Source organism: Motacilla alba, chromosome 8 (genome assembly GCF_015832195.1).
Source record: "Motacilla alba alba isolate MOTALB_02 chromosome 8, Motacilla_alba_V1.0_pri, whole genome shotgun sequence".
Lineage (NCBI taxonomy): Eukaryota > Metazoa > Chordata > Aves > Passeriformes > Motacillidae > Motacilla > Motacilla alba.
Genome location: NC_052023.1, coordinates 8,695,601 through 8,718,889, shown reverse-complemented (window position 1 = coordinate 8,718,889; position 23,289 = coordinate 8,695,601). Strand labels below are relative to the sequence as shown.

Genomic DNA, 23,289 nt, shown 5'->3' with positions numbered 1-23,289 from the left:
GGCTGGGGAGTGGTATGACGAGGGAATGCATAGCTGTGGGAACCCTGGGCTCACTAAGTCCCTTCTGCTGCTGCCATGGTGACCAGAGGATGTTTGGGCACTGCTGTGGTGTCCTCATGCCCCAGAAGGAGACGCTGTTCCACCCTGTGACAAAGCACGAGGTATTTCCTTAGGAGTGGAAACTCCCACAGGCTTGTAGTGCAGAAGCAAACCATTTCCACCAGACATTGGAAAGGCTGGTGTGTGACATCTTTCCAGCACAGATGCCTCTCACTGCAAGCACCAAGAACAACACACTGAGCTGAAGGCCACAGCCCAGCCAACATCAGCCATGGTCTGTCTGCAATCTCCTCTGTTGCTTTTGGATGGTGGATCCTCCCTATGGGCCCCATCCTTGGGCAGCTATGGATTGTGCATTACACAAGCTGCAAGCTTCCAGCAGAGTGTGGAACTGGATATGGAATGGAGGCTGAAGAGCCCTCTCCCTTCAGGGCTAAGTGGTCCTCTAGGGCTCAGTTTTCCATTGTCATGTCCCTTCTTAGCAGTTGTAAGAGCTGACTGCTGCTTTCTGTCACAATTTGTGTCAGCTGGGAATGTTCTTATCTTAGTTCTTAACTAGAGAAATTTATGGACTCTGAACAAATCTGGCTTTGGTGTCCTCAAGGAAACATTCTGGAGCTGGCAGCAATGTGGTAACAAATTGAGCTGGCCTTTTCCTGTGCCCTTTCTAGTGGCACCCTTCCTTGGGGGATCCCCTCTCAGCTCTGGCACTGCTGGTATGAAAAGAGCTGCAGCTTGGGAAGATGCCTGCAGCTCATCCTGCTCCTGCTCCATGGTGCTGGCTTCAGCAGGAGCTTCCAGAAGGTGCAGAGTGATGCACGTGAGCAGAGCCAGCATGTAGCAGTGCCCAGCCCTCTCCCAATCCTCATCCAGCCTCCAGGGATCCATGCAAGCACTTCCTGAGGCAGAGGTGGTTCTTTGCCTGTGTGACAGCACAACTTCTGTGATGGGCTGAGCAGATGTGGGAGGATTTTCTCACTGTCAGGGCTAGGGTTAGGGTTAGGGTTAGCCTCCCACATCCGCCTGCGTGCTGGGATCTGTGCCCCGGTCCTGCCCTTTGGACACTTGGTAAATGCTTAACACGGACAGACACAGCTGTGTCTGGACTGACTTGGCATTTCAAAGGGCACATTTTTCAGCAGGCACAGCTGCATTTCCAGATGGCTGGATGCTGCTGGGGAAAACCCTTCTTCTGTCAATGTGCCAGCATCTCCACATCCTTCATGAATCCGAGTTGTGGCTCCTCCTGCCACCAAAGGCCACAAATCCAAGGGAACCTAAAGGAGAGAAGTAGAGGGATGTCCCAAATCCAATCTCAAGTCCACAGCAGAGGAGACAGACCAGCCTGACTCACAGGTCAATATTCACTTCTCCATGTTGATTTTGTCACCTGAACTGATCAAAGACCAAGGTCAAACCCACTGGTGGAGTTCAGATGAAAGCCATGGCCCTTTTCACACAGAGAGTCAGCCTGTAACAGCTGGTCTGGGATTTCATTGTGGCGTCCACAACATGCCCTTCACTTTGACCATCCCAGAATAATTAAACCAAATTAGAGAGTCCCCTCCTGTCCCCAGCAAGACCTGCACCATCTTTGCTTGCAAGAGCAAAACTGCACTGATTCACTCTCAGCAGGTTCAGCTCTCGAGGAAGCTGGGTCTTTTCTGAAATTCTCATAACTGAACTGGCTTTTCCCTAAATTGGTAAGAAACATTTTCATCAGCTTTGACCCCATTTTGATTGAAATGACAAAGAATAAATCCTGACAGCTGTGTCTTGGGTTCATGTATTTGTAACCAAACACTCTGATGCTCTTTTTAAAACTATTTACAAAATGAGGCACATTAACTATGCTGCTCTGAAAGAATTTTAAAGACATTTTACAAAATGCTGAAATCATAGTGAAATGGGCTGGACCCCTCTGGGGAACTTGTTCAAGTTGGCTCAGAAGGCTGAATAAATGTTTTCTGGGAACTCTCCAGTTTCTGACTCATTTCAGCCTGGAATATCCATTGGAAGCATAACACTTTCCTCAGTTCCAGTCCAACTCCACCACACTCACATAAGACCTGCTAAGAAATTTTCCCCCTACCTAGCTGCAACTTTCCAAACACCAAGGACATCAGTTGAGAGGTGAGGGTCTGTCCCTAATAACCCTTTTTCATGTTGCCCAGCCAGGACCCTGTTGGCTTTTCCTGAATAAAATGTGATAGGATGGGAAGAGAGAACTCCCACAGCAACCCTCAGAGCTCTGACAGCAGGGGCAGCTTTCTCTCCTGACCATCCCTACATTTTCCCCACTTTATGGGTATTGCACTATTTTCCTTCAGATTTTCCACAGCCAAGTTTTATGAATACTACTTAGAACTTGTCCAGCAAGGCAGAGACATGATAGGAAAGGGTGCTGCAGAGAGCTGTTAGTTCTTCACCAGAAGTCCAGGAGCATTTCTATTTCTTCCATCACGTCTGGTGTCTCGCACAGGTCTGTTCCCACTGAGTGACAGCTGTGACTCTGGTGCCCTGATGGTGAGGGACTGGGATGTTCCCAGCTGCTCCAGGACTGGGCACAAATCTTACAGCAGGAAGCTGGGCTTTCCCTGGTCTCCCATGGGCAAGGTAGGAAGGTAGGAAGCTGCAGAACAGTAACAGGAAAGAAAACAAAACAAAGAGTGAGCAGATTGAGACCCTGCTTGGAGGGGTGAGATTTGTGCAGTAAACAGCTGATTCAGATTGAAAGACTGACCAACCCTAATTCTTGCTTTTTTTTGTGTTTCAAGGGTGAGCCTTGTTATGTTCAGGTGTTTTGTTTCACCTGCTTTTTGAACATTTGCGTTAAGCTTCTTCAACTACTGCCTTTCTTGAAACTTTTTTGAAGTGAATATCTGGGATCCTGGGAATGTTTGTGTCCCTAATTTTCTCTGCCACTCCCTGCTACATAGAGAGCGCTGTGTATTTTGGATACTGTAATGGGACAACTGACCCCTTGTAACCACTCATGTTCTATTTGCTCCTGGTGTGGTGATTATGCAACAACGTGAACTGCAAACTAAAGAAAAAGTCCTGCAAAATAAAGTAAAACCAAATAAAAAACCCTGAATTTTCTGATGCCTTAATCTCTCAACCTTGCTTGGTTATTTTTCTGGCCACAGAATGAAATTTGGATTAAGGAGGGCAGATTTAAATTATTAAAATCAAGAGGGAGGAGGAAAAAGGATCAAAGACCACAACCAGGATATTGTGCTGAAGATGAAAGGAACTGGTGAAAACAAAGCCCTTTTGGCCCAATCAGCATTTGTACATAATTCTCTGGGACAGACCAAAGGCTGGACTTTGGTCAGGCTAGGACAAGCACTCTGCAAACACAGTGCAGGGCTGCAAGGGCTGCACAGCCCGAGCCAACAGCTCTTGCTGAAGGAGCTGCACACAGCAGCGCTGTGCTGGTGGGTGTGGAAGGAGCTGACATTCTTTTTCCAGTTTGGAGGAGGCCTGGAGGAAGAACTCTGCTGAAATCTTGAAGTTATGCCCTGCCCAAGGCCTTTCTCTAGTGTTTCAGCAGCTGACCTCACCAGACTGCTCCCAGCATCACCCTCCCCACCTTCCCCCACATTTATGCAGCAATGGTAACTGATGTCATGAACAGCCTGGCTGGAGAAAAGCCCTAAATTTTACCCAGGAAGGTGCTCTGCTCTCTGCCCAGCTGAGGCATTTACCTGATCTGTAAATTACTGAACAGACCCCTAAATCAAGTCCAAACATGTATCTTATTTCCCTCATGCTTTTCCAACATTCTTGTGGACATCTTCTCTACCTCATCCACTTCAGTGCCAGGAAAGTGTTATCTGAGGATCCACGCTCTACTTCAGCATCTGCTGGATCACAGGGAGAAATTCCCTTTGGCTGCTGGGCTGGGAGTGAGTGCTGTAGGATCCTGAGATCTAGTGACTGGCTGGAGGCAGGAGAGAGGAGAGCGGGAGGAACAGAAAATCCCTTCCAGAGTCATCCACAAGGAGCAGCTGGAATGCAGAGCACAAGTATGCCCGGAGAAATTTGTGGATGTGACAACCTGGTCAGAGAGCGAGAAAATCAGATAAGTTTTCTCATGGCTGACTTGTGAGACTTTAGGGAATTGTAGAGAAATGACAATAGCTTGTTATTACAAACAACCTGCAGGTGGTGTTTCCCTACTCTCTGTGTTCCTGGTTTTGGCAAAGATTGTTTATAAGAACGGTGTTTTTGTTAATGAGCCAATCAGGTGAAATGTATTGATTGATTGACCAAGCTGGTCTGTATGTATCAGCACAGTCTATAAAAGACAGAATTTTGGTATTAAAGCTGCTGCTGTGCAAACCAGCCTTCTGGTGAGTCTGTGCAGTTTCTCAATAGTGACAAAAATTCCTTTCAGAAACAGGACTTTTTCACTTGGTTCAGCCTTGCAAAGCCATGGAGAGATACAGGAGAGAAGGACACAGACCTTTCCTTGCAAAGAGTTTTTCTCTTGGTTCAGCCTTGCAAAGCCATGGAGGGATACAGGAGTGAAGGACACAGACCTTTCCTTGCAAAACAAGGTCTGTGCTTGCTCGGGTATAGCCCGGGATGCTACCTGGGCAGATTTCTTGTTCAATGGAGAGCTCCCACCTTCCCTTTGAGAGGACAACTAGAGACCCTTTGTTCCTGGCCTGACAGGGTCACGGTCACTCCACAGGCTGTCTGCAGGGCTCCGTGGTTGGTGCCCCCAGCAGCAATCCTGCCGAGGCAGAGCATCTCCTCGGGGCAGGGTGTGCCATGGAGCTTCTCTTGGCTCCGCACGCTGGTGACTCAGGCTGCGTGACTGTCACACTCCCTGTGTGACTCAGACCTGCTGCTGGCCACGGGAGGCAGCTGGATGACTGCAGCATCCCTGCACAGCCCCAGGGAGGCAGATGAGTACCAAGGGCAGTGTCACCCCTTCTCTGTCCCGGCACGCTTGGGGAAGGAATCTCCCTAATGATCATTGCTAATGATCGTGCCTTATTTCAACACACACTTGCTCATTCAAAGCATCTCCTTCATCACTCCCCATTTGTCCTCCAGCCTCTTCTTCCACCTTGAGAGTGAAGGATGGGTCAAGAAACAGCACATGATTGTCACGGTGTTGCTGGAAGCACCAAGCAGTGGAATGGCTTAAGTGTAGCCACAGAAATGCTTTCTCATTTTCCCTGAAGTGTTTGTGGGCAATAAACCCCCATCTTTTCCCATTGCTTAACTGGAAGAAATAATGAGGAACAGGAGTGATGACAGACCAGCTAATATTTCTCTCAGCTTATGGTTAAACAGAGAACATTAAGTTTTCCAGGACTCCCTGCACAGCTAAACTGCTGGATGGTGTGGAGATCTAGACAGCAAATGAGTTCACAAAGGGGACAAGTTTGTGGAGGAGAGCTCTCCCGGCAGTTATTTAAACCCATGGGCTGACTGCAAGCCTTTGCCAAAAAGTTTCTTGGCCAAACAATGGCACAGGCAGAGGGGGAATCCTGCACATACCGGGTTATACTCTCCCACAAACATCTGCTCCGGCCCACTGTTGGAAGTAAAATATTGCAATAAACAGCTCTTTGGTCTCACACCATACAATAAATAATATTAAACTGTTGTTATTGGATCCCTTTGGTCCAGCATTAACTCCTTTCTTTTTGTTTTTTTGACTCAGTTTAACTCTAACAACTAAGGACAATTTAGACAGAGACGAGATTTCTGCTGACTATTTTTAAACAGAATTTAGTGCCACTTTATTAAAACATTAGCTCAGAGTTTTCAACTCACTATCTACTTTACTTCATATCAGGTAGAAGGTGGCTGGAGGGAAGAGCAGGGATTGAAAAGCCATCCCACTGGAGGCTGGCTCCCAGAAATCACACATTTCTCTTTGTGTCACGGGCAAGAGCCTCCCCCTCCTTCACGCAGCGCAGGCACAGCTCCTGATGCCCCGGCAGAGCCACGGGCAGCCCACAGCTCCTTCCACAGCCCGCAAGAGTTCAGGACAGTGCTGAGTCAGGGCACCAGGGCAGGCACGGGACAGTGCAGGAAGGGAGGGCAGAGGAAGGCAGGCGAGGGCACAGCTGCCAGGCTGACAAACACCAGGGTGCTGAAACAGTGCACTGCTAAACAAGCTCCCACTGCCACTGGAGATGTAGACGAGCCTTGGGACCGTGTCCCAGAGGTGTCACTCTGCTGGTTCTAAGACCTGAGCTCTTTTCCTGCTGGCCTCTCTCAGCCTCTTGTCCCAAAGGTCTCTGGAGTGGCCTCGGTAGTGCTTCAGTTCTTCTTCCTCGGCTCTCGTGACCCTGCTGACCGGCACCACCCCGGCAGGGAAGTCCAACACTTTGTACAGATTGGTGCAGGAGGCTGCAGCTGCAACACAGCGCGTGCAAAATGGCAACATTTCATCTGCTGGGTCAGCAATGACCTGCAGATGGTAACCGGAGTTGTAGGAATTGCAGACTGGAGTTGCTGGTCCAGAGGAGCCCTGATAACATGCTGCCTCAGAGGGACTTTTCATGGAGAGGTTTGTGACAGAGAGCAGAGTGACCTGTGCATTCACCTGTCACTCATGGGGAGATTAGATGTGCTCTGTGAGGGACCAATTCAGAGTCTGCATCTATCCCTGGGGAAAAATCCCAGCTATCTTTTCCAGATATTCCTGATATTCAGTTATGTAACATCACTGCGGGGATTTTGGATCCCAAAAGGTCATTGCTAGAGGGACGGAGGACCACGACTGTTTGCTGGAAGCTATAAAAGAAGGCCTTTTTCTGCAAGTCACATGCAATGAAGGCAATGAGCCTTCCTGCTGTTTGCAGAGTCTTGGGAAATGTGACACAGCTGCATCTAAAAGAGCCTGGTCCTGTACCAAAATCTGCCACAGCTGTCCTGACTGCCACTCTCTGCTGCAGGAGCAGCTCTGGGGCTTTCTGCAGCAGAAAAACAGGGAAAACTCACCCCTGATCAACTGGGACAGAGGGACCACTTAGTGCTGCCCCAGAATTATCCACACATCTTCAGCTCAGATGAGGTGGGGGTGTGAGAAGACCCACCCAGAGGCCTCTCCTCTGCTTTCTCCCCGAGGGAAGAGCCAGCACCATGCATGGTTTGGGGAATGTCCACGGGACTCAAGTGTTCTGGCACAGCCCTGCCCACAAACACACCCTGGGTGTGTGCAGGGGCTCCTCGGGGGACATTACCAAAGAGCTTCCCAGCATAGCCATGGTTGAAGGCTGGCCCCAGCACGGGACAAAGGATCACATCCAGCCTCAGCTGCCTCCATTTGGCAATGAGTTCAGTGGGGTAAGCCTGGAAGGAAAGGCACAGAAGATGTCAGGAGTGTCTGTTGGACAGCAGTGGCAGATCAATGCTGACACAGGAAAAGGAGGGAGAAAGTCTTGCTGAATACAACAAAAAAAATTGTTTAAGATAAAATCTGAACTGTGCTTTGAAAGGGTCAAGGGAGTTTGTTCTTCCATTTTTAGGTTTCCTGTCAGAATACCATGTGCTGCCCAGACCTAGACATTAATGCTAGCTATGTGTTTCAGAACTGATTTATTTGAGTATTAACCCAATCCTTTCCATGAACAGCTTTGTTTTAGAATTATATTGAATGGGGATCAACAGCAGTTTGTTTGGATGACTAAAAAGTCACATTTCCCAAAAATTTTGGTTATTCTGGTATAAGTAATAAAAAACATGAAGCCAAAATACTTCCACAAAACCTTCTTTCAGTCTGCATGAGGATACAGGTGAGGAAAGGAAGCAGCAAGAGACATTTGGGCAAGCCCCAGGACATCCCCCACAACACAGGAGGTACAGCTTCAGGACTGTACTGCAGCTCCAAAAGAGATCCAGATCTGTGGTCTGGTTTAGCACAGCTTTGCTGAACATCAGGCAATGAATGAATCCATCCCCAAAGAGATGTCCCACTTTGTCTTAGCAAACAGACACAGATGGAAGCACAGTTGTTTCTGCAGCCATTTTCTGGCTACAGGGACACATCTGTGCCATGGCCCAGCCTCTGCACAACCCTTTCACAGCAAATTTTTTTGTAAGAGAGTCTTCCAGCTCTCTCACAAAAGGCCTAGCCTTGGGGCTATTTTTCAGTCTGACCTCGATTTCCACCTGCAGTCTGAGATCCTTCCTGCTGAAAGTCCAACAAATGAGATGTGTTTCCAGGAAATACAGTCACTGCAGCTAACCTGATTATTTTTTTTTCTGAGAGAAAAGCTGGTCACTAGCCAAAAGTTTTGAATCGGCTCTTGTTTGCAGTAGATGAAAACATGTGAATATGGTTTCACTGAGCTGTAACAATTCAAAATATCTTTGAAGCCGTCAAATCTTCTAAAGTGTTTTCTTTTTGGCTTGTTTGTTTGTTTGTTTTTGTGGTGGCTCTTTTTTGTGTGTGTTTTGTTGGTTTGTCTGTCTTGGGTTTTTTACGTTTATTTGTTGGGTTTGGTTTTCTGTGGGGGTTTTTCAGGAATGGGAGAGGAATCTGTTTTCGCCCTAAAAAAACACCCATACCCATTTCATTTCAAACACTCTCACCAGTGACCAGGCAGCTTTTTAGGAGTTTTTCCTCTGCCCTATAATTTGTCAGACCACAGTGCACATCCACGGAGTGAGTGGCACTGATAGAGGCTGGTGGTGCAGGCTGGGGGGATGCTTCTCCTCGGGGAGGATTGTGAGGGTGTCCCAGGGAACACAGATCCTGCCTCGTGGGAGGACACCAAAACAGCCTCTTCAGCATTGCAAAACACCAGCTGAAAGAGGATACTCTCTATAAATAGACAGAGACAGCGGAAAATACCAGAGAGGAGAGGTGCTATTTAAACCCAAGGACAAAAATAAAATAAGGATAAACTGGAAGGGAGTAAAGAGCAAAGGAAACATGGTGGTTTCCAACCACCAGAGCAGAGACAAGAGGAGGCAGTCAATAAAACCAAATTGAAGCATAAAACTCAGCTGGTTTAAAAGAGGAACCTGGTCAGCTTGTGGCAGCACTGGATGCAGTTGTTCCAGCAAAAAGCTTCCTGTCTGAGGTTCCTGATCTCAAATGAGTTCATAAGGAAGCTACCGAAGTCACAGGGTTCATATGCAAAATTTTTGACTTCTAATGCCTCTGCTTGATAGTTCAAGCATTGAACTGTCAGGACAGTAACACCTAATACCTGAAACGAAGAATCCACAACAAGAGACCTAAAAGACAAAGTGAAGCCTCATCTTTAGTGGCTGTTCCTATGCTGGTTTTGCTTAGACAGTGCAGGGCAAAGTATGGTGAATAATTTCCAACCCCAAGTCCATCCCAGAGTGCAAAGCAACTGCTTAGAAACTTTGGAGACCTCTCACTGTAGTAAGAAAAATAAAGTCACATTACCACCACTGCTCCATGCTAATCCCAGAGGTTTTTGGCAGATCTGGAAAGATGGCAGAATTAATGAGCTTTGTGGCAACAGAAAACAATTAAGAAGATGCACAGACAGCCCATTTTTAAGGTAACTGTATGACCCTTCTGGGAACAAGCAATGGTACCGCCCAGCTGATCCCCTGGTGCACACATGCTTACAGGTACATCAAAAGAGCTTTTGTTAAAGCACGCCAGAAGATCTGGATAAAAATCAGTGATTTAAATTTGCTACCAGCTTGGTGTGTCTGTGCCTCTCTTGGAGGTGCAGGTACCTCACACCACGCTGCACGTGCAGGCAGACACCTCTGCATTAGCTTGGCACATGATGCTCTGATTTTTAATTTGAAAGTCCCACTGTGGGAGAGCCCTGCAGCATCTCTGCCATGCTGGAGGTGTCACTCACCTTGTCCATGTAGGAGTAGAGGACACTTCCTGGGGACAGGGACCCCTCCTTCAGCTTCTCTGCCAGCTCCACCATTGTCAGTGAGAGGATTTGTGAGGCCTGGGTGCCTGGGTTCTGCAAAGGGTGGAGAATTGGGTACGAAAGGAAGAAAAAGACAGAAAAGGTTGGTTAAGGCTGCAAATACCCAATTCTAACATCTGCCCAGCAATCACCTTGAGTGGAAAATTCTAGGATATATGCCCTGTAGACATGCAGACCTCCCACAGAGCACTGTGTGTGATGGAGTGGGGAATTTTCAGATGGGGAATTTGCTGAGTCTTAGTTCATAAAACTGGAACCAAAACAGACAGAAAGCTGCACCTTGACTGGAGAGTTGCATGAACCTGTAAGAGTGGTTAGACCTGTCTCTGTTTACTCTCTTACAGGCCTTCACTCCCTCTCCAACTCTAACTCACTGAATAGCAGTTCAACCAGCTAAAGTTTTACAAAATGTATGATTAACAAGGGGGAAAAAAGTGTGTGGGCTGTTTACCACCTCCTTTCCAAGAAAAGAATAGCAGGAGGTATTTATTCTGGGTTTAAGACAATTCCAAAGGCCTGACCTTCTAAAATCCAGGTGCTTCTTTACCTGGGCATGGGCAGGAGGAAATGGCTTTTGGTCACTGATGTGCAGATGTTGGAAGGATGTGGAACCCCCTTGTACTTAGAGGATGCTGGAGCAGACAGATCCCTATGGAGGGGCAGAGGAAAGAGGATGGGAGAGGGCAGTAGGGATGGATGAGGAGAATGGGCATGGGAGGTTGGGGGTGGTGACCTGATTGAGAAGGTCCCAAGCTCAAATTTTTCTGTTATCCTCAGGATTTCCTCGATGGGTCTGTATTGAGAAATACCTAATTTACACTGTCTTTTGTGGAGGGCCTTTTGAGGCAATGGAGGGTGATGACCCTCACAAAACCTTGGGTTGGTGATGCTCCAAGACATGCCCGTGCCCCAGCCACCATTCACAGAGGGATTGATCAGAGCTCCCCCATTTCTTTGGTTATCCAAATTACAATCCCTTCCTTGCACATACCCCAAACTTACCTCTTGTTTAAACCTGCGAGTTGCCTTCTCCATTCTCTCCTGGGCCAGATGCCGAGATCTCCTTGCCTCATCCATCTTCTGCTGGACCTGCCTCCTTCCCAGCCATTTCAGAAGCACCACAGCTGCAGCTGAGCTGCAGAGCAGAGGCGAGAGGGCACGCAGGTCTCCCCAGGATGGATCCAGGATGTGGATCCTGCCACAGTCGCTCTTGGGTCATGACTTCTGTCTCTTAAGGCCAGCTGCAGACACCTGGCTCTCCCACCTACGCCTCAGAGGGCGGATGAATGCAGCCTGTGCTCTCCTACTGTGCAGCATCAGCTCTCAAGCAGAGTTGCTCTATCGAAGTGCAGGAATGGACTTTGCAGAGCGTGGACTTTGAAAGGGTCTGGCTGCAAAGCAGTGTGCTCAGCTTACTCAGCCTGGGGGGGTTCCCCAAGGCAGGGGTGTCCCCAAGGCTGTGTCTCCCCAGCCTGTGGCTGTACCTGGTACACACAGAGCGGAATGCCAGCAAAGCCCAGCTCTGGGCTGGCCCTGCTATACCCACGTGTAGTAATTAATGAATACACGAGCCCATTAACAAGCAGTGCTCAGCCATCCTCCCTGTCCCTCAGGCAGCATCACCTGCAGCCCTGTGAGCCTGGGAAAACATAGTTCTGCTTGTCCTGGGAAACCTCATGTAGGGAGTCAAAGCATCCCTGTGGAGAGATGGGAGCTCAGGAGATCCAAGAGAAGGAAGGTGCAACAGTGACTTTGGAAATGCAGTGTGGAAGGAACTCTCTGAAGGTGCCTTCAAGGAGTGACTGCTCTGTATCATTTTCAAGAAAAGCCCCTTTGAAAAGCATTTTGGCAACCTGAATCAGAGGGTGAGCGCTTTTGGAAAATCCCCTCTGACAGATCCAGAGTCTGCTCTCCTGTTTCTAACCCATCCTCCAGCCAGCAGAATGCAAAGGAGCTGGACCATGTAGTCTTACCAGCTGCCCCTTGCCATGGGTGCTCCCCTGCCCAGGACTGTTCTGTGGCTTAGTGCAAAAAGGAGAGGCTGAAAAAATTAAGCTTCTCTCAGTTCTCAAGCACCTGCAAGCCCACAGGGAAGGGACATCTCAGGGATGCCTCTGAGAGCTCATTGCCAAGAGGCAAGGCAACCTGCCCTACCTCTGGAGAGAGGCTGGCTCTGCTCCAGTCAGCAGGGCAGCACAGCTTGTAAGGGGAGAGCGTCCAGAATAACCATTGCTCTCTGGTGGAGGGGTCTTGTTTGGGAACTGAAGCCAGTGGTCGTGCTGCTGTATCACGTTACCTTCTTGCCTGTTACAGACACGTCCTGTGGGATTATTCCTGTGGCAGCAGGGAGGAAGACATGAGACCTTGCAGAGAAACTGCTGACAGGAAAACTGAGGAAGATCCTCCCTATTTGGACAGGGCGGGCAGCAAAATGAGCCAAACAGCTCAGTGGGGATGTCACCAACCTCTCCCTACTGATCGGTCTTCACTGCCCCATCCCAGCCTTCAATGCTTCAGTGCTGCCACTCACACCTGTCCAGGCTGGGCTGGGAGCAGCCTGCAGCTGGCCCTTGTGGCAGCCTCAAGTCCCCAGAGCCACCCAGCAGCTCCGGCCCCGCCTGGTGCACTGTCCCATGGGCATGGGCATGGCTTGCTGGAGGTCTTTGCCTAGGGCTTCCAGGGAGGAATAATTACAGGCTCAGGTTCACTGGTGGCTCCATGGTTTGGACTCCTGCACCCTGCCCACCTCCATGCCAGGGAGAGGGTGGTTAAACTAACCATGATGTGGTGCTTGGCTCCGGGAGCAGGAGTGCAGGTGGCACTTCCTTTCCTGGGACAAGTCCTCCAGGCTTGAATTTCAAAACAAACTTATAACCTCATCCAGCATTTCTGTGTGGGAAGAAAGCACCTTGAACCCCACCCAGGCTCTTCTGGGCTTGGCTTTACATAGCATTCAGTCATGGGATGCCTGGAGCTCCCTCCCTCCTAAGCCTGCTGATAAAGAATGGGGGTCCTTGGGGGCTGCTTTCTCCTTGGCTGTGATAAACACCATCCCAAGCCCTTGAAAACACTCCATTCTTTTGCCTGGTTTAAACTACGACAATACATTAAAAACCCAAACATTAATCCTGCCAGAGCATTTTTACAATCTGCTTTTGGCATTCCCACATTGGGAAAACACTTTTGCATTGTGGTATTCCTTTTGGAACACACTTGGGAACCTGCCGGGAACAGCCAGTGCTGCCAGCCCCAGCGACAGGGGCTGCCAGTGGCTGGAAAATCCTGCTGGTAAACCTGGCATGGGCCAAATGGGAGGAGAAGATGTGCAGGGCAGGCTGTCTGCTGTCCATCTGACCTAGGCACGCTGCTCAGTACAGGCTTCAAACTGAAAGGGGCTGGATTTAGGTAAGATATAAGAAATTCTTTCCTTGAGGCCCTGACACAGGTTGCCCAGAAAAGCTGTGGATCCCTCATTCCTGGTTGGGTTCAAGACCTGCTTGGGTGGGGCTCCGAGCAACATGTTCTAGTGGAAGGTGTCCCTGCCTGTGGAAGGGGATTGGAAGGAGATATCTCCAAGGGTCCTTCCAACACAAATTGTTCTGCAATTCCATTTCTCCTTCATGCTGTGCAGAGTGCCAGCAGCCCTGTGGGAAGTGGGCCAGCTCCATCCCTGCTTGCCAGAATCTGCATGGAGGCTCAGCTTTCCCTTCTGACTGCTGGTCTGTGCTAGGGAAAACACCAGATTTCATCCTCAGGGAGCTGAGAACAGAGGGGAAAATCCCTCTTCCTACAGCACTCCAAGGAGTAGTCTGAGCATCTCAGACAGAACCAGTGCCCGCGCCCCAGTTTCCCCATTTTTAAGAGAAAGTTCACGTTCTTGTATTTCCCTGGGGGGATTGAAATCCACCCCAACCCCACATGCAAACACAGACTTGAAATAACAGACATAACTCAGATAATAAAAAGTACTATGTTAGGACAATGATTGGAAGAGCTCCACCACATCAGAGCTCGCCTTGCTCCCAAATCCAGCAGCCAGCCCGGCCACCACTGCATCCTCACTGAGAAGTCCTGTGGGTCACACCAGAGGATGGCCCACGCTGCTCTTAGCTGGGATCCTGCTCTGGCTGAGCGCTTGGGGCTTAGAAGAAACTGTTCTTCTTCAGGCTGAGGGTCTCCACCTCCTTCATGAAGCGCAGGCACAGCTCCTCCTGCCAGGGCAAGGCCACGCACTGCACGGCCACGGGCATCCCCACACTGCCACGAAAAGCCTGGGGCACAGAGAGAGGGAGAGGCTTGGACATGTCCAGAGGAAGGGATGGGGGAGCTCGTGCCCCTGCAGAACCTGGCACCGCTCACCTTCGCCAGGGTCCGGTCCCACCAGTCCTGGTAGTATCCCTTGTAGCCCTTCAGCTGCTCCTCGTCCTCATCCGTCACCAGCGTGACGGGGACAACGCCAGCGGGGAAGTCCAAGGCGTTGTAGAGCATGGTGTAGCTGACTGCCACTGGGGGAGAGGGGGAGCTTGCAGTGCCAGCCAGCACAGGGAGAGCCTTCACCCCTCTGCGTATTCAGGATCCCAGCTAATGGGGCACTCGTACTGGGAGCTCAGGGGCTGAGGGATGGAAATCGGCCCTTTGGCTCCCACTGCACCGGGGGTTGTTCCAGGTGCACCCCGTGGGCTGGGCTGCAGCTGTCCCAAGAGCTGAGCTCTTCCTGCTGCTGGCCAGCACCCTGGGGACGCGAGGGAAGCAGGAACGCTGCTCATGGACACCGGCACAGTGCCACAGCAAAGGTCCCTGTCAGTGCCCTACCTGAGAGCTTCGCGGGGTAGCCGATGCCGAGAGCCGGGCCCAGCATGGGGCACAGCATGACATCCAGATTCAGCTTCTTCCACTGGGCAATGAACTGGTGGCAAAAGTCCTGAGGAGGAAATGTGCTGGTGGTCAGTGGGGTGGATGTACTGTCCCACAGCTGCTGGCTGAGGCTCTCCTTGGGCATCCAGCTGGGCTCTTGGCTCTTCTCTGGGAGCAGCAAACAGGCCACAGCAGGCCTGATCCTGCTAAAATCCAGCAATGCTTTGCTGCCTGGACAATATTCCTCCCAGCTCACAAAGCACCCTCTTCCTGATAAACTGGAGGTGGGCAAAGACTGAGTGCACAGGCACATGGTGACTTGAGACGTGAGCTTTTGTTTTTGAAAAACCAGAAGAGAAATATAGGCACGTCTGATGATGTACATTTTTATATGCAGGTGTCAAAAATTCAGGTCTGATTTAGCATCATGAACTTGCCTATGTGCTTAGATGTGCAGAGAACTTGCACATGCAAGTGAGGTCTGTTGAGGAGTGACGTGTTCCCATCTTCCATCACCAGAGACCTGATCATCTCCTAACCTTGGTGAGTGCTGAATCTGCCTCTTCCCGAAGAGAAATCAAACAAAAACTATTTAACCCCAAACTGTAATACTTTACCTCGATTTCATGATGAAGGCTCCAGACTTCATCCACTGTGCTGTAAAAGGAAACAAACCCAGTGAAAGGCATCCTTCCTTGTGCACACACCTTCTTTCTGCCTTATGACATCCTCTTGGCATGATGGATGCCTTAACCAGTGCTGAAGCCAACACCGTATTTCATTCCCACAGGCTTCATCCTCTTCCTAAGCAAAAGGCTATGACCCTACTCTCATTCCCACCCTTCATTTTCAAACAGTTTTCCAAACCCAGCAGGGTTATGGTGTTGACAGAAATGGCTCTGTTTGCTCCCACCCTTGCATTTTCTGCCTTGCATTCTCTCAGACACATGCAGCTGCAGCAGTATCAATAATGTAGCAAACACTGCTGCAAAACAAATCTTCACATATTTGCTCAGGCTCAGATTTACTCACTTTTCTTTCATACTTCTTATGATACTTGAAAATCGCGGCACCTGAGCAGGAGAAAGTGAAAAAAAAAATATATGAATCCCAGCTCTGTCCTGTGAGACAGCTCAGTCACAAAAAGCTGTTTCCTCTGTTCAGGCTGGATTTTCCCCACAATGGGGAGAAAAGGAACAGAAATAGCATCACTCCAGTTTGGAGATGTGTCTGACCACAGCCAGATAACAATGCCCAGAGACTTCTCTATGAGAAAGCCTTACTGCAATGGGAGACAAGTAATTCACATACAGCTTAACTCTGTCTACAGTAGAAAGAAATGGACCTTACGAAAGGTTTGGAAATCCAGGAGAGGAGAGTTTTCAGCCACTGTGGTGCCTTTGCCAGCCAGAAGAACAGCCCTGTGCCGCCTCTCTCCATCTCCCCTTTGCTGAAAGGGAGAGGGGGGGTTTAGCTGAGCAGTGGTAGGAAGCAATCACAGCAGATCAGCTTTTCCCAGGCCAACCCCTCTGAACAGCGTATCTAAGTGGCAAAAAGAGGTTTGCTCCATTCTGCTGGGCAACACTTGATTCCCACAGCATTTACAGGATATCAGCGCCCAGCCTCCCTCCAAGGCTGGTAACAATCCCAAAGAGAACCAAGGTATAGCTGAATCACTTAACATTAAGCCCCCCCCCCAGTGCCTACCAGCCACTACCTACATCCACTAGGTCTGCTACCTGTATCCCAAGCCCAGCCAGACCCCAGGGAGGATTATTATAGCCAGGCACCAATCCCACCAAACCATTCCAGGCCACACTTACAATTTCCTGACAAAGGAGCTGCCTCCATCTGCAAACATTCCCCTGACACAGTAGTTAAATATCACGTAGTCCACATTTGTGAGTTCAAAGGGCACCAGCTGGAGGGACAATGGAGGAGGGTATCAGTGGTACAGGCACTGCTTGGGAGAAGACACTGAGGGCTTGACGCGGGCTGTGCTGGACTGAGGATTTCCTGACAAGCCCACAGGAAAACCTCCATCCTTCCCTGAAAACAATGTTTTCCCTTTGAGCAACAATTGCTGAGTCAAGAGATACAGGATGGGCTTGTCCCCGTGTCCAAGCAGCCCCTACCGTGTGGCCAGCCTCCTCCAAGAGCTGCTTGGTCTCGCGTACAGCACGTCTCATGGCCGGGCTGGGCATGGTGAAGAAATCGGTCTCATAGTAGCCGATGCGGAGGGGTTTTGTGCTGGAATACACCTGCAGGGACAGGCAGATGCTGGCTGGACGGGTGCCAGGGGAGCCAGCAGCACACCCATGCCACGGGATGAGTCTGGAAAGCAGCACTTGGCTCTGCCCAGGTGCCCACCCGTGGGTCAGGTGTTTTCAGCCTGCAGCTTTCCCCAGAGATCTCTGGCCCCTTGGAGGCTCTGTACCTCTTCGTTGAAGGGGAGGGGTGGCACTGTGCTGTCCAGGCTGAACATGTCCTCGCTCAGGAGCGCCCGCAGGCACAGCGCCAGGCTCTCCACGTCTTTTGCCAGTGGTCCCACTGCTGCAGCCACTGGAAGAGACCACAAGAGAGCATTCATGGCTGAGGGCCTTCCAAGGGCATGTTCTGCAGAGCCAGGACCTCTTGGCATTGTTTTGTCTTAATGCAGTGTTTACAACAGTTCCTCTTTAAGAATTGGGCAGGGGATGCCCACAAGTGTCTTCCCACCCACAGGCCCATCATTATGGACCGAGTTGCTATCCATTAATGAGCACCCTGACGTCTCCATTTCATGACTTAAAAAAATAAACAAAAAGCTTTGTCGATCCCGACACGAGGACAACATCAGACACTCCCTTTGGCCGCTAGTCCCACCCTCACGAAGCAGTGACAGACAAGGCCACACCCTGTGGGTAACAGGTTGCATTGTGGTTTAGGCTACACAAACAGCTCCTCTCAGCTCATAAAAAAACCATAAAAATCCCTGAAAGGGAACCTGCTTCTCTCTAAAGGTGATGGAGAAAGTGCCCCATAACCAGCTGAGGGTCCTTCTCACCCCTGCCCTGCTGCTGGGGGACAGGCATCAGCTCCTACCTGCCTTCTGCCCAACGACTCCAGACATTACTCCTCTTTTGCTGTGAAGAAAACAGACACACAAAATACAGCAGCTGAGTAATTTTCATCGAAGGGAAAGGCTTTAAGCAGAAGTAAGTATTAATTAAAATTGCAGATGTGAAGGTTGGCTGAAGGAAGGGCCAAGAGAAAGCTCAAGAGACAAAGTCTAGGCCTGAGTGATTTAGGCCATGTCAGCCAGGAAGAACCATCCCCTCAGCATGCAGATGAAGAGGCTTCCCCACCTCCATTCTGGGGGAACCAATGCTTCCCTCCATACAGGCATCAGATATTGCCCAGGCAGGAGGGATAAACAAGCTCTTCCCAGTTCTTCCCAAGTTTCCCTTGCCCACAGGAGTAGGAGCATCCCAGCACAGTGGCTGGTAGAGTGGGTGTCACCCAGAGACGTCGCTGCATTTCTCACAGTACCTGAGTCTCCTCCCGGTGGGTTTGATTGCACAGATCCCACAGAAAGCAGCAGGAAAACGCAGGCTCCCTCCTACATCTGTCCCAATGCCCAAGATGGACCCACCACCTCCTACAAGTGCTCCTTCCCCGCCAGAGGAGCCTCCGGGGGTTCTGGTGTACAGCAGAGGGTTGCGGGTCTGACCAAAGATTAAGTTCTTGCAGTCATAGCTGAAAAGAAAGAGAGAGAGAGAGAGATATTGCAAATGAGGAATTCAGGTATCTGCTGCTGTGGAGCCCAGTCACCACTAGAAGACCTTGAGAAGGCAATCAGGTAATTCACCAGTTGTTACACTGACATCGTTTACTGGGGTTGTGAAGACCATGAGCCTTTTCCTGGTGGTCCCAGGACCTGAATTCACTGACAGCTTATTTCACTGACATTAAACCTATCCCAGAGAGAACCTCTGGCAGCACAAATACAGCGGCCCTCCTGGAAAGTCTTCCTGTTCAGGTAGCCAAGTGCCACAGGTCACCCAAAGCTGAGCCCCTGCTTGAGCACAGGCCAAATGCCAACGGCAGAGATATTTGACACCGGACTTCCCCAGAAAGTGGTGCAAAGTCTGATAATCCCTGGGGCAACCTCTTTGTGTGGCTTTTTTGAACTGTGGCTAGCCATTACCACACCACCTTAAGGAAGGTGTTTTATAGGCTTGGGCAATGGTTGCCCACAGAGGAGCTTTGCCAGAGCTCACTTGGCAGGACACAGGGACACTAGAAAGGTGGCTGTCCAGCAGAGCACACCACATATCTATGACACCAAGAGTGGTCTTGCCAGATAGAGCAGGAGGTTTGGGGGAGAATAATTTAAGGCCATCATCTTAACTAGCTTCCCCTTCCAGGAATATGTATTTGCATTTTAGAGTTAATAGGGTCATCTCTGAGACGTTAATTTAAAAAAAGATTAAAACAGTTTCTCTCCTCTCATCCTCCTCTTCTGCTTCTTGATTCCATGTGGAACTAGAGATAATTTTTATCTTCAGTGTAAATATGTTTACTTTTTAAAGTGAAATTTATAGACACAAAGAATGGAGACCAGGTGTTGTTATATAAAAAGAAGTGGGAAATGAGAATGAGACCAGATAGAAACCCTCCCTTGAGAGGAGGAAGAGAGCACTGCTGCTATGCTGAGGGAATGGAGCACCCACCTACCTGATGAGGGACTGGGGAACATTGGTTTTGACAAACGGAATTGCCCCCTGTCTCTTGAGGACCTGCACCACCACGCTGTCCTCTGCCGCGGGTTTATTGAGGTTTTTGATGAAGCCCAGTGTGGAGTCATGACCCTGGGAACAGAGGACAATAAGGTTTCCAGTTGGAGGACTGCAATTCTCCCTGCCCCCATACTTTTATCTACTCATTTAAGTGCATACTGCACCTCCAGCAACTCACCCATCACACGCACGTTTAAAGTGTGCTGATGGCAAACCTGACCACACTTCTCTGCTGGCTCACATGGGAGACAGGCAGCAAAGCCCCTCCCCTGTCCAGGCAGCCCATTCCACATCAGCTATGACAAAGTCAAGCCAGGTGCTGAGGTCAAAGCTCCCCCCTCCTCAAACTTCGACCCACAGGGATTTCGGGATACATGCGGAATTGTGCTGGAGGTACCTGGCAGTCGATGGAGTCTTTGATGCTGACAGGCACCCCATAGAGCAGACCTTGCTTCTCCATCAGCTTGGCTCTGCGGAGCTGGGTCTCGCTTTCCTGCAGAAACTCCGTGATGCAGTTGGTTTCTGTGGCAATTTGGAGGGCCTTGGGGAAAGCAGGACAAGCCCACAGGTGAGTCACAGCCCACAGGGCTGCACAATGAGCTCTGTTCTGCAAAGGACACCTGCCTTTTCCTCTTCCCCATCTGCACAACTGGTATCAGGGCAGCCCTTACTGCTACTTTTCAAGCCAAACTCCAAGATGGACACAGTGGGGCCATAGCTCCAGTCTGTGTGTGCTATAGGGAGGCACTCAGCTCAGATGAATACCACAGACTGTCCTCTTGTTTGAGCTTCTGGCATGGCATAAATGATGGTCCCTAAGAGGGAACCCAGGATGTGATCAGAACATTAGGGCAAAAGTAGAGAATGAACATGAAAACTGACTTTTTGAGGTTTAAGAACCCATTTGGAGATGGAGGTGAGACAACAGCAGCACTCTGCCACTTCCCTACAGGTATACCTGCCCTAGGGAAGGTGTGGGCTCTCCCAGGAAGGCATGGGCTCTGCAGATGCTGCTTGCTGCTCCTTTTTCCTCCAAACCAAGCTGAGAGCTATGGCAGTCAGCTCTCTAGCCACCCACAGAAAGCCACAGAAGGGCCCACCACTAACCAGTGAGCAGTGACAGCTCAGCAGCATTTGAGCCAGGTTTGAACCTTGTGTTGTGCTCCTCCCAAAAGAAGCCAGCCCCACCGTGAGTGAGATGCTGCCCTGCTGCCCTTGCTCCTCACCTTGCCCACATAGGCATAGAAGGCGTGGTCCAGAGGCAGGGAGCCATCTCGGAGCTTCCTGGAGAGCTCCGGCAGAGGCAGAGAGAGGACGGAGACCACGTTCACAGAAGGATGCTACGGGAAAGGTTGAACAGGCAATGTCACACCTCTACTTCAGCTGATGGGCTCCTCCTTTCTCCTTGGTACCCTCTGTAACTCACCCAAAAAATATCTGCCATTTAGTCACTGAAGGTGGTATCTGCCTCAAGACCATATCCTGCTCTACCTGACACCTGTGAGCACGGTGTGAAACCCTCAGGGACAATATTAGCCCCGGCTTTCTCAGCCTTTTTTCCTGTTCAGACCAGTCACACCAAGCACCTACTAATTAAAATAAAGCCATTCACACAGCCTTGTTCAGACAGGTCATGGCCAGGCCTGGGGGAACAGCTTAGTGCAATGCTCTTGCTGAATTACAGTGGGAGTTGGTGTCATGGTTATACAAATGGCTCCATCAAGGAATGAAACCAGAACCAGAGCCAGTTCTTCTCCGGCCACTATATTTGCTCATGGAAGTGCAAAAACCAGGGAGCCTCTGGGCTGGTAATTTTTGGGTCAGCAGAGGTTTTTCACCACCTACCAAACATCATGAATAATGCATCAAACCTCATGCGTCCGAGCTGGACTCTGAACCTGAGCGACTTTGCTCCAGCCCGAGGCCGGGCTGCGTGCCGGGAGCGCGGGGCACCATCGCATCCCTGCCCTACCCCTGCAGCTGCACTTTGGCCTCTGCTGATAACACATCCATCGCCTGTCGCCTCTTCCTGCTGCCTCCTCAGCCAGCCTGAGCCTCCCGCCACGGCCACGGGGAGCTTTCAGACAGGGATTTCCCCCTCCTCGCTGCCCGTGCCGGCTGTCGGGATAACGCGTTACCTCCCGCTGCCCCACACGGCCTTTCCTCCCCATCCCTGCGACAGCGGCGGTCGCCGCGATGCCGAGGGCTACACACACTCACTGACTCAGAAAGCGAAAATAACAACAGCACTTAATCCCCGTGGGTCCATACGAGGAGCCGGGAGAGCACCTGACCGGCGGGCGAGCAGCCGCCCCTCGCAGGGAGGGCGGGCACGGGGTAGGCGATGGGGAGGGGGCCCCGGTGAGGAGCCCCGCGGGGGATGGAGCGGGGGCCGCGGCTGCCGGCGCTCACCTGCTCCCGAAAGCGCCGCGCCGCCGCCTCCATCCGCACCAGGCTGAGCTCCTGCCGCTCCTGCGCCTCCGCCACCTTCCTCCAGAGCGCCCGGCGCCGCCGCCATCGCAGCAGCAGCAGCAGCAGCGCCGAGCCGCCGAGCAGCGCGGGCAGCGGCACCCGCATGGCGCGGCACCGGCACCGGCACCGGCGGCACCGGCAGCACCGGCGGCAGCGGCACCCCGAACCGCCGCAGCCCGCCCCGCCCCGCCCGGCCGGCCAAGGGCACCCGCCCGTGCGGAGAGCGAGCCAAAACCTGGGCGGGATTCCGAGCCGGCCAGGGATTTCAGCGGCTCGCTGCCGTGCGAGCAGGGAGGGGGAGGTTCGGCAGCAGGAAAAGCTGCTGGGTGACAGCTCGCTCCTCCCTGTGCTGGGTGGTCTCTGTCTGATAAGGTTTATGGGTTTTTCCGATCGCCCAGGGAGGTTTTGATCTCCCCGTAATTTTTCAGCCCCTCTGGGAACAGTCTTGGCTTGGAGGATCGAGGCAGCACGGAGGGGAGTCCCAAAGGTACCCGACTCTCCTGCATTTCTTGGAGCCAAGCGGCTGTGTGGGAAAAAGGAGCAATAAATGTGGCAGGCTGTGCCCAGCAGAGCTCGCTTGTCACTGGCAGAGCACGGGTGTGTCTGTGCTGGGCAAAGCGCCGCGGCTTCGAACGGCGCTGTCTGGCATCCCTGCTTTCTGCGGCCTTGCGCTCCGTGTTGAGAGAAACCCCACAAGAATTTCTTCATCACCAGCCGCACAAGTTGTCTGTCCTTAAAGAAACTCCTCTACGACTCACAAAAGTCTGTCAGAAAATATTTCAAGCTATCCAGTTTGGATACTGCCTGTAGGATTGTGAAAAACCTGTTGGGAAGAATGTAGGATGTTTTCTCACTTCCCAGCAGGATGAGCTGTTCCCAAGCCACCCGTGGGCAGATGCTGAGCTAGAAAATGTGATGGAGCTAGATGCACCCAGACTCGATTTTCCTGGCATTATTGCTCAGGCCACTGGCTTTATTTCTTTCCGTCTTCAGGATCTCAGGGCTCCTCTGGAAGCACTCCAGCCACTTGTGCCAGAGCCTGGCACCCTTGGAGGGAGCTGCTGTGCTGTGCATCCACAGTGTCCTGGGCTGTGCTGGACATACTCTGTGTCCTGGGGCTCTTTGCTGAAGGGTTTTGAAGCCTCAAAAATACTCAGTCCTCATGAGCTCCACATCTTCTTCCTCTGAGAATATGCAGCTGCCTGTTATCT

The 23,289-nt window shown here is 50.9% G+C and overlaps 2 protein-coding genes across 2 annotated transcripts; both read right to left on the bottom strand.

Annotated features, from left to right (window-relative positions):
- Nucleotides 1–5,826: 5,826 nt before the first annotated feature.
- On the bottom strand, nt 5,827–13,808 carry LOC119703844 (fatty-acid amide hydrolase 1-like). Its single transcript, XM_038144272.1, has 4 exons — nt 10,974–13,808; nt 9,891–10,004; nt 7,278–7,386; nt 5,827–6,447 (listed from the first exon to the last, which is right to left on the bottom strand). Exons 1-4 carry the CDS (start codon nt 11,046–11,048, stop codon nt 6,260–6,262), a joined length of 486 nt encoding a protein of 161 aa, XP_038000200.1. The 5' UTR covers nt 11,049–13,808; the 3' UTR covers nt 5,827–6,259.
- Nucleotides 13,809–13,922: 114 nt separating this feature from the next.
- On the bottom strand, nt 13,923–22,254 carry LOC119703841 (fatty-acid amide hydrolase 1-like). The gene is made up of 15 exons (XM_038144269.1): nt 22,019–22,254; nt 20,833–20,946; nt 20,004–20,147; nt 19,545–19,678; nt 18,357–18,563; nt 17,910–17,950; nt 17,263–17,387; nt 16,961–17,086; nt 16,649–16,746; nt 16,176–16,275; nt 15,858–15,898; nt 15,443–15,482; nt 14,784–14,892; nt 14,331–14,476; nt 13,923–14,242 (listed from the first exon to the last, which is right to left on the bottom strand). Exons 1-15 carry the CDS (start codon nt 22,181–22,183, stop codon nt 14,114–14,116), a joined length of 1,719 nt encoding a protein of 572 aa, XP_038000197.1. The 5' UTR covers nt 22,184–22,254; the 3' UTR covers nt 13,923–14,113.
- Between the last annotated feature and the right edge of the window lie 1,035 nt (nt 22,255–23,289).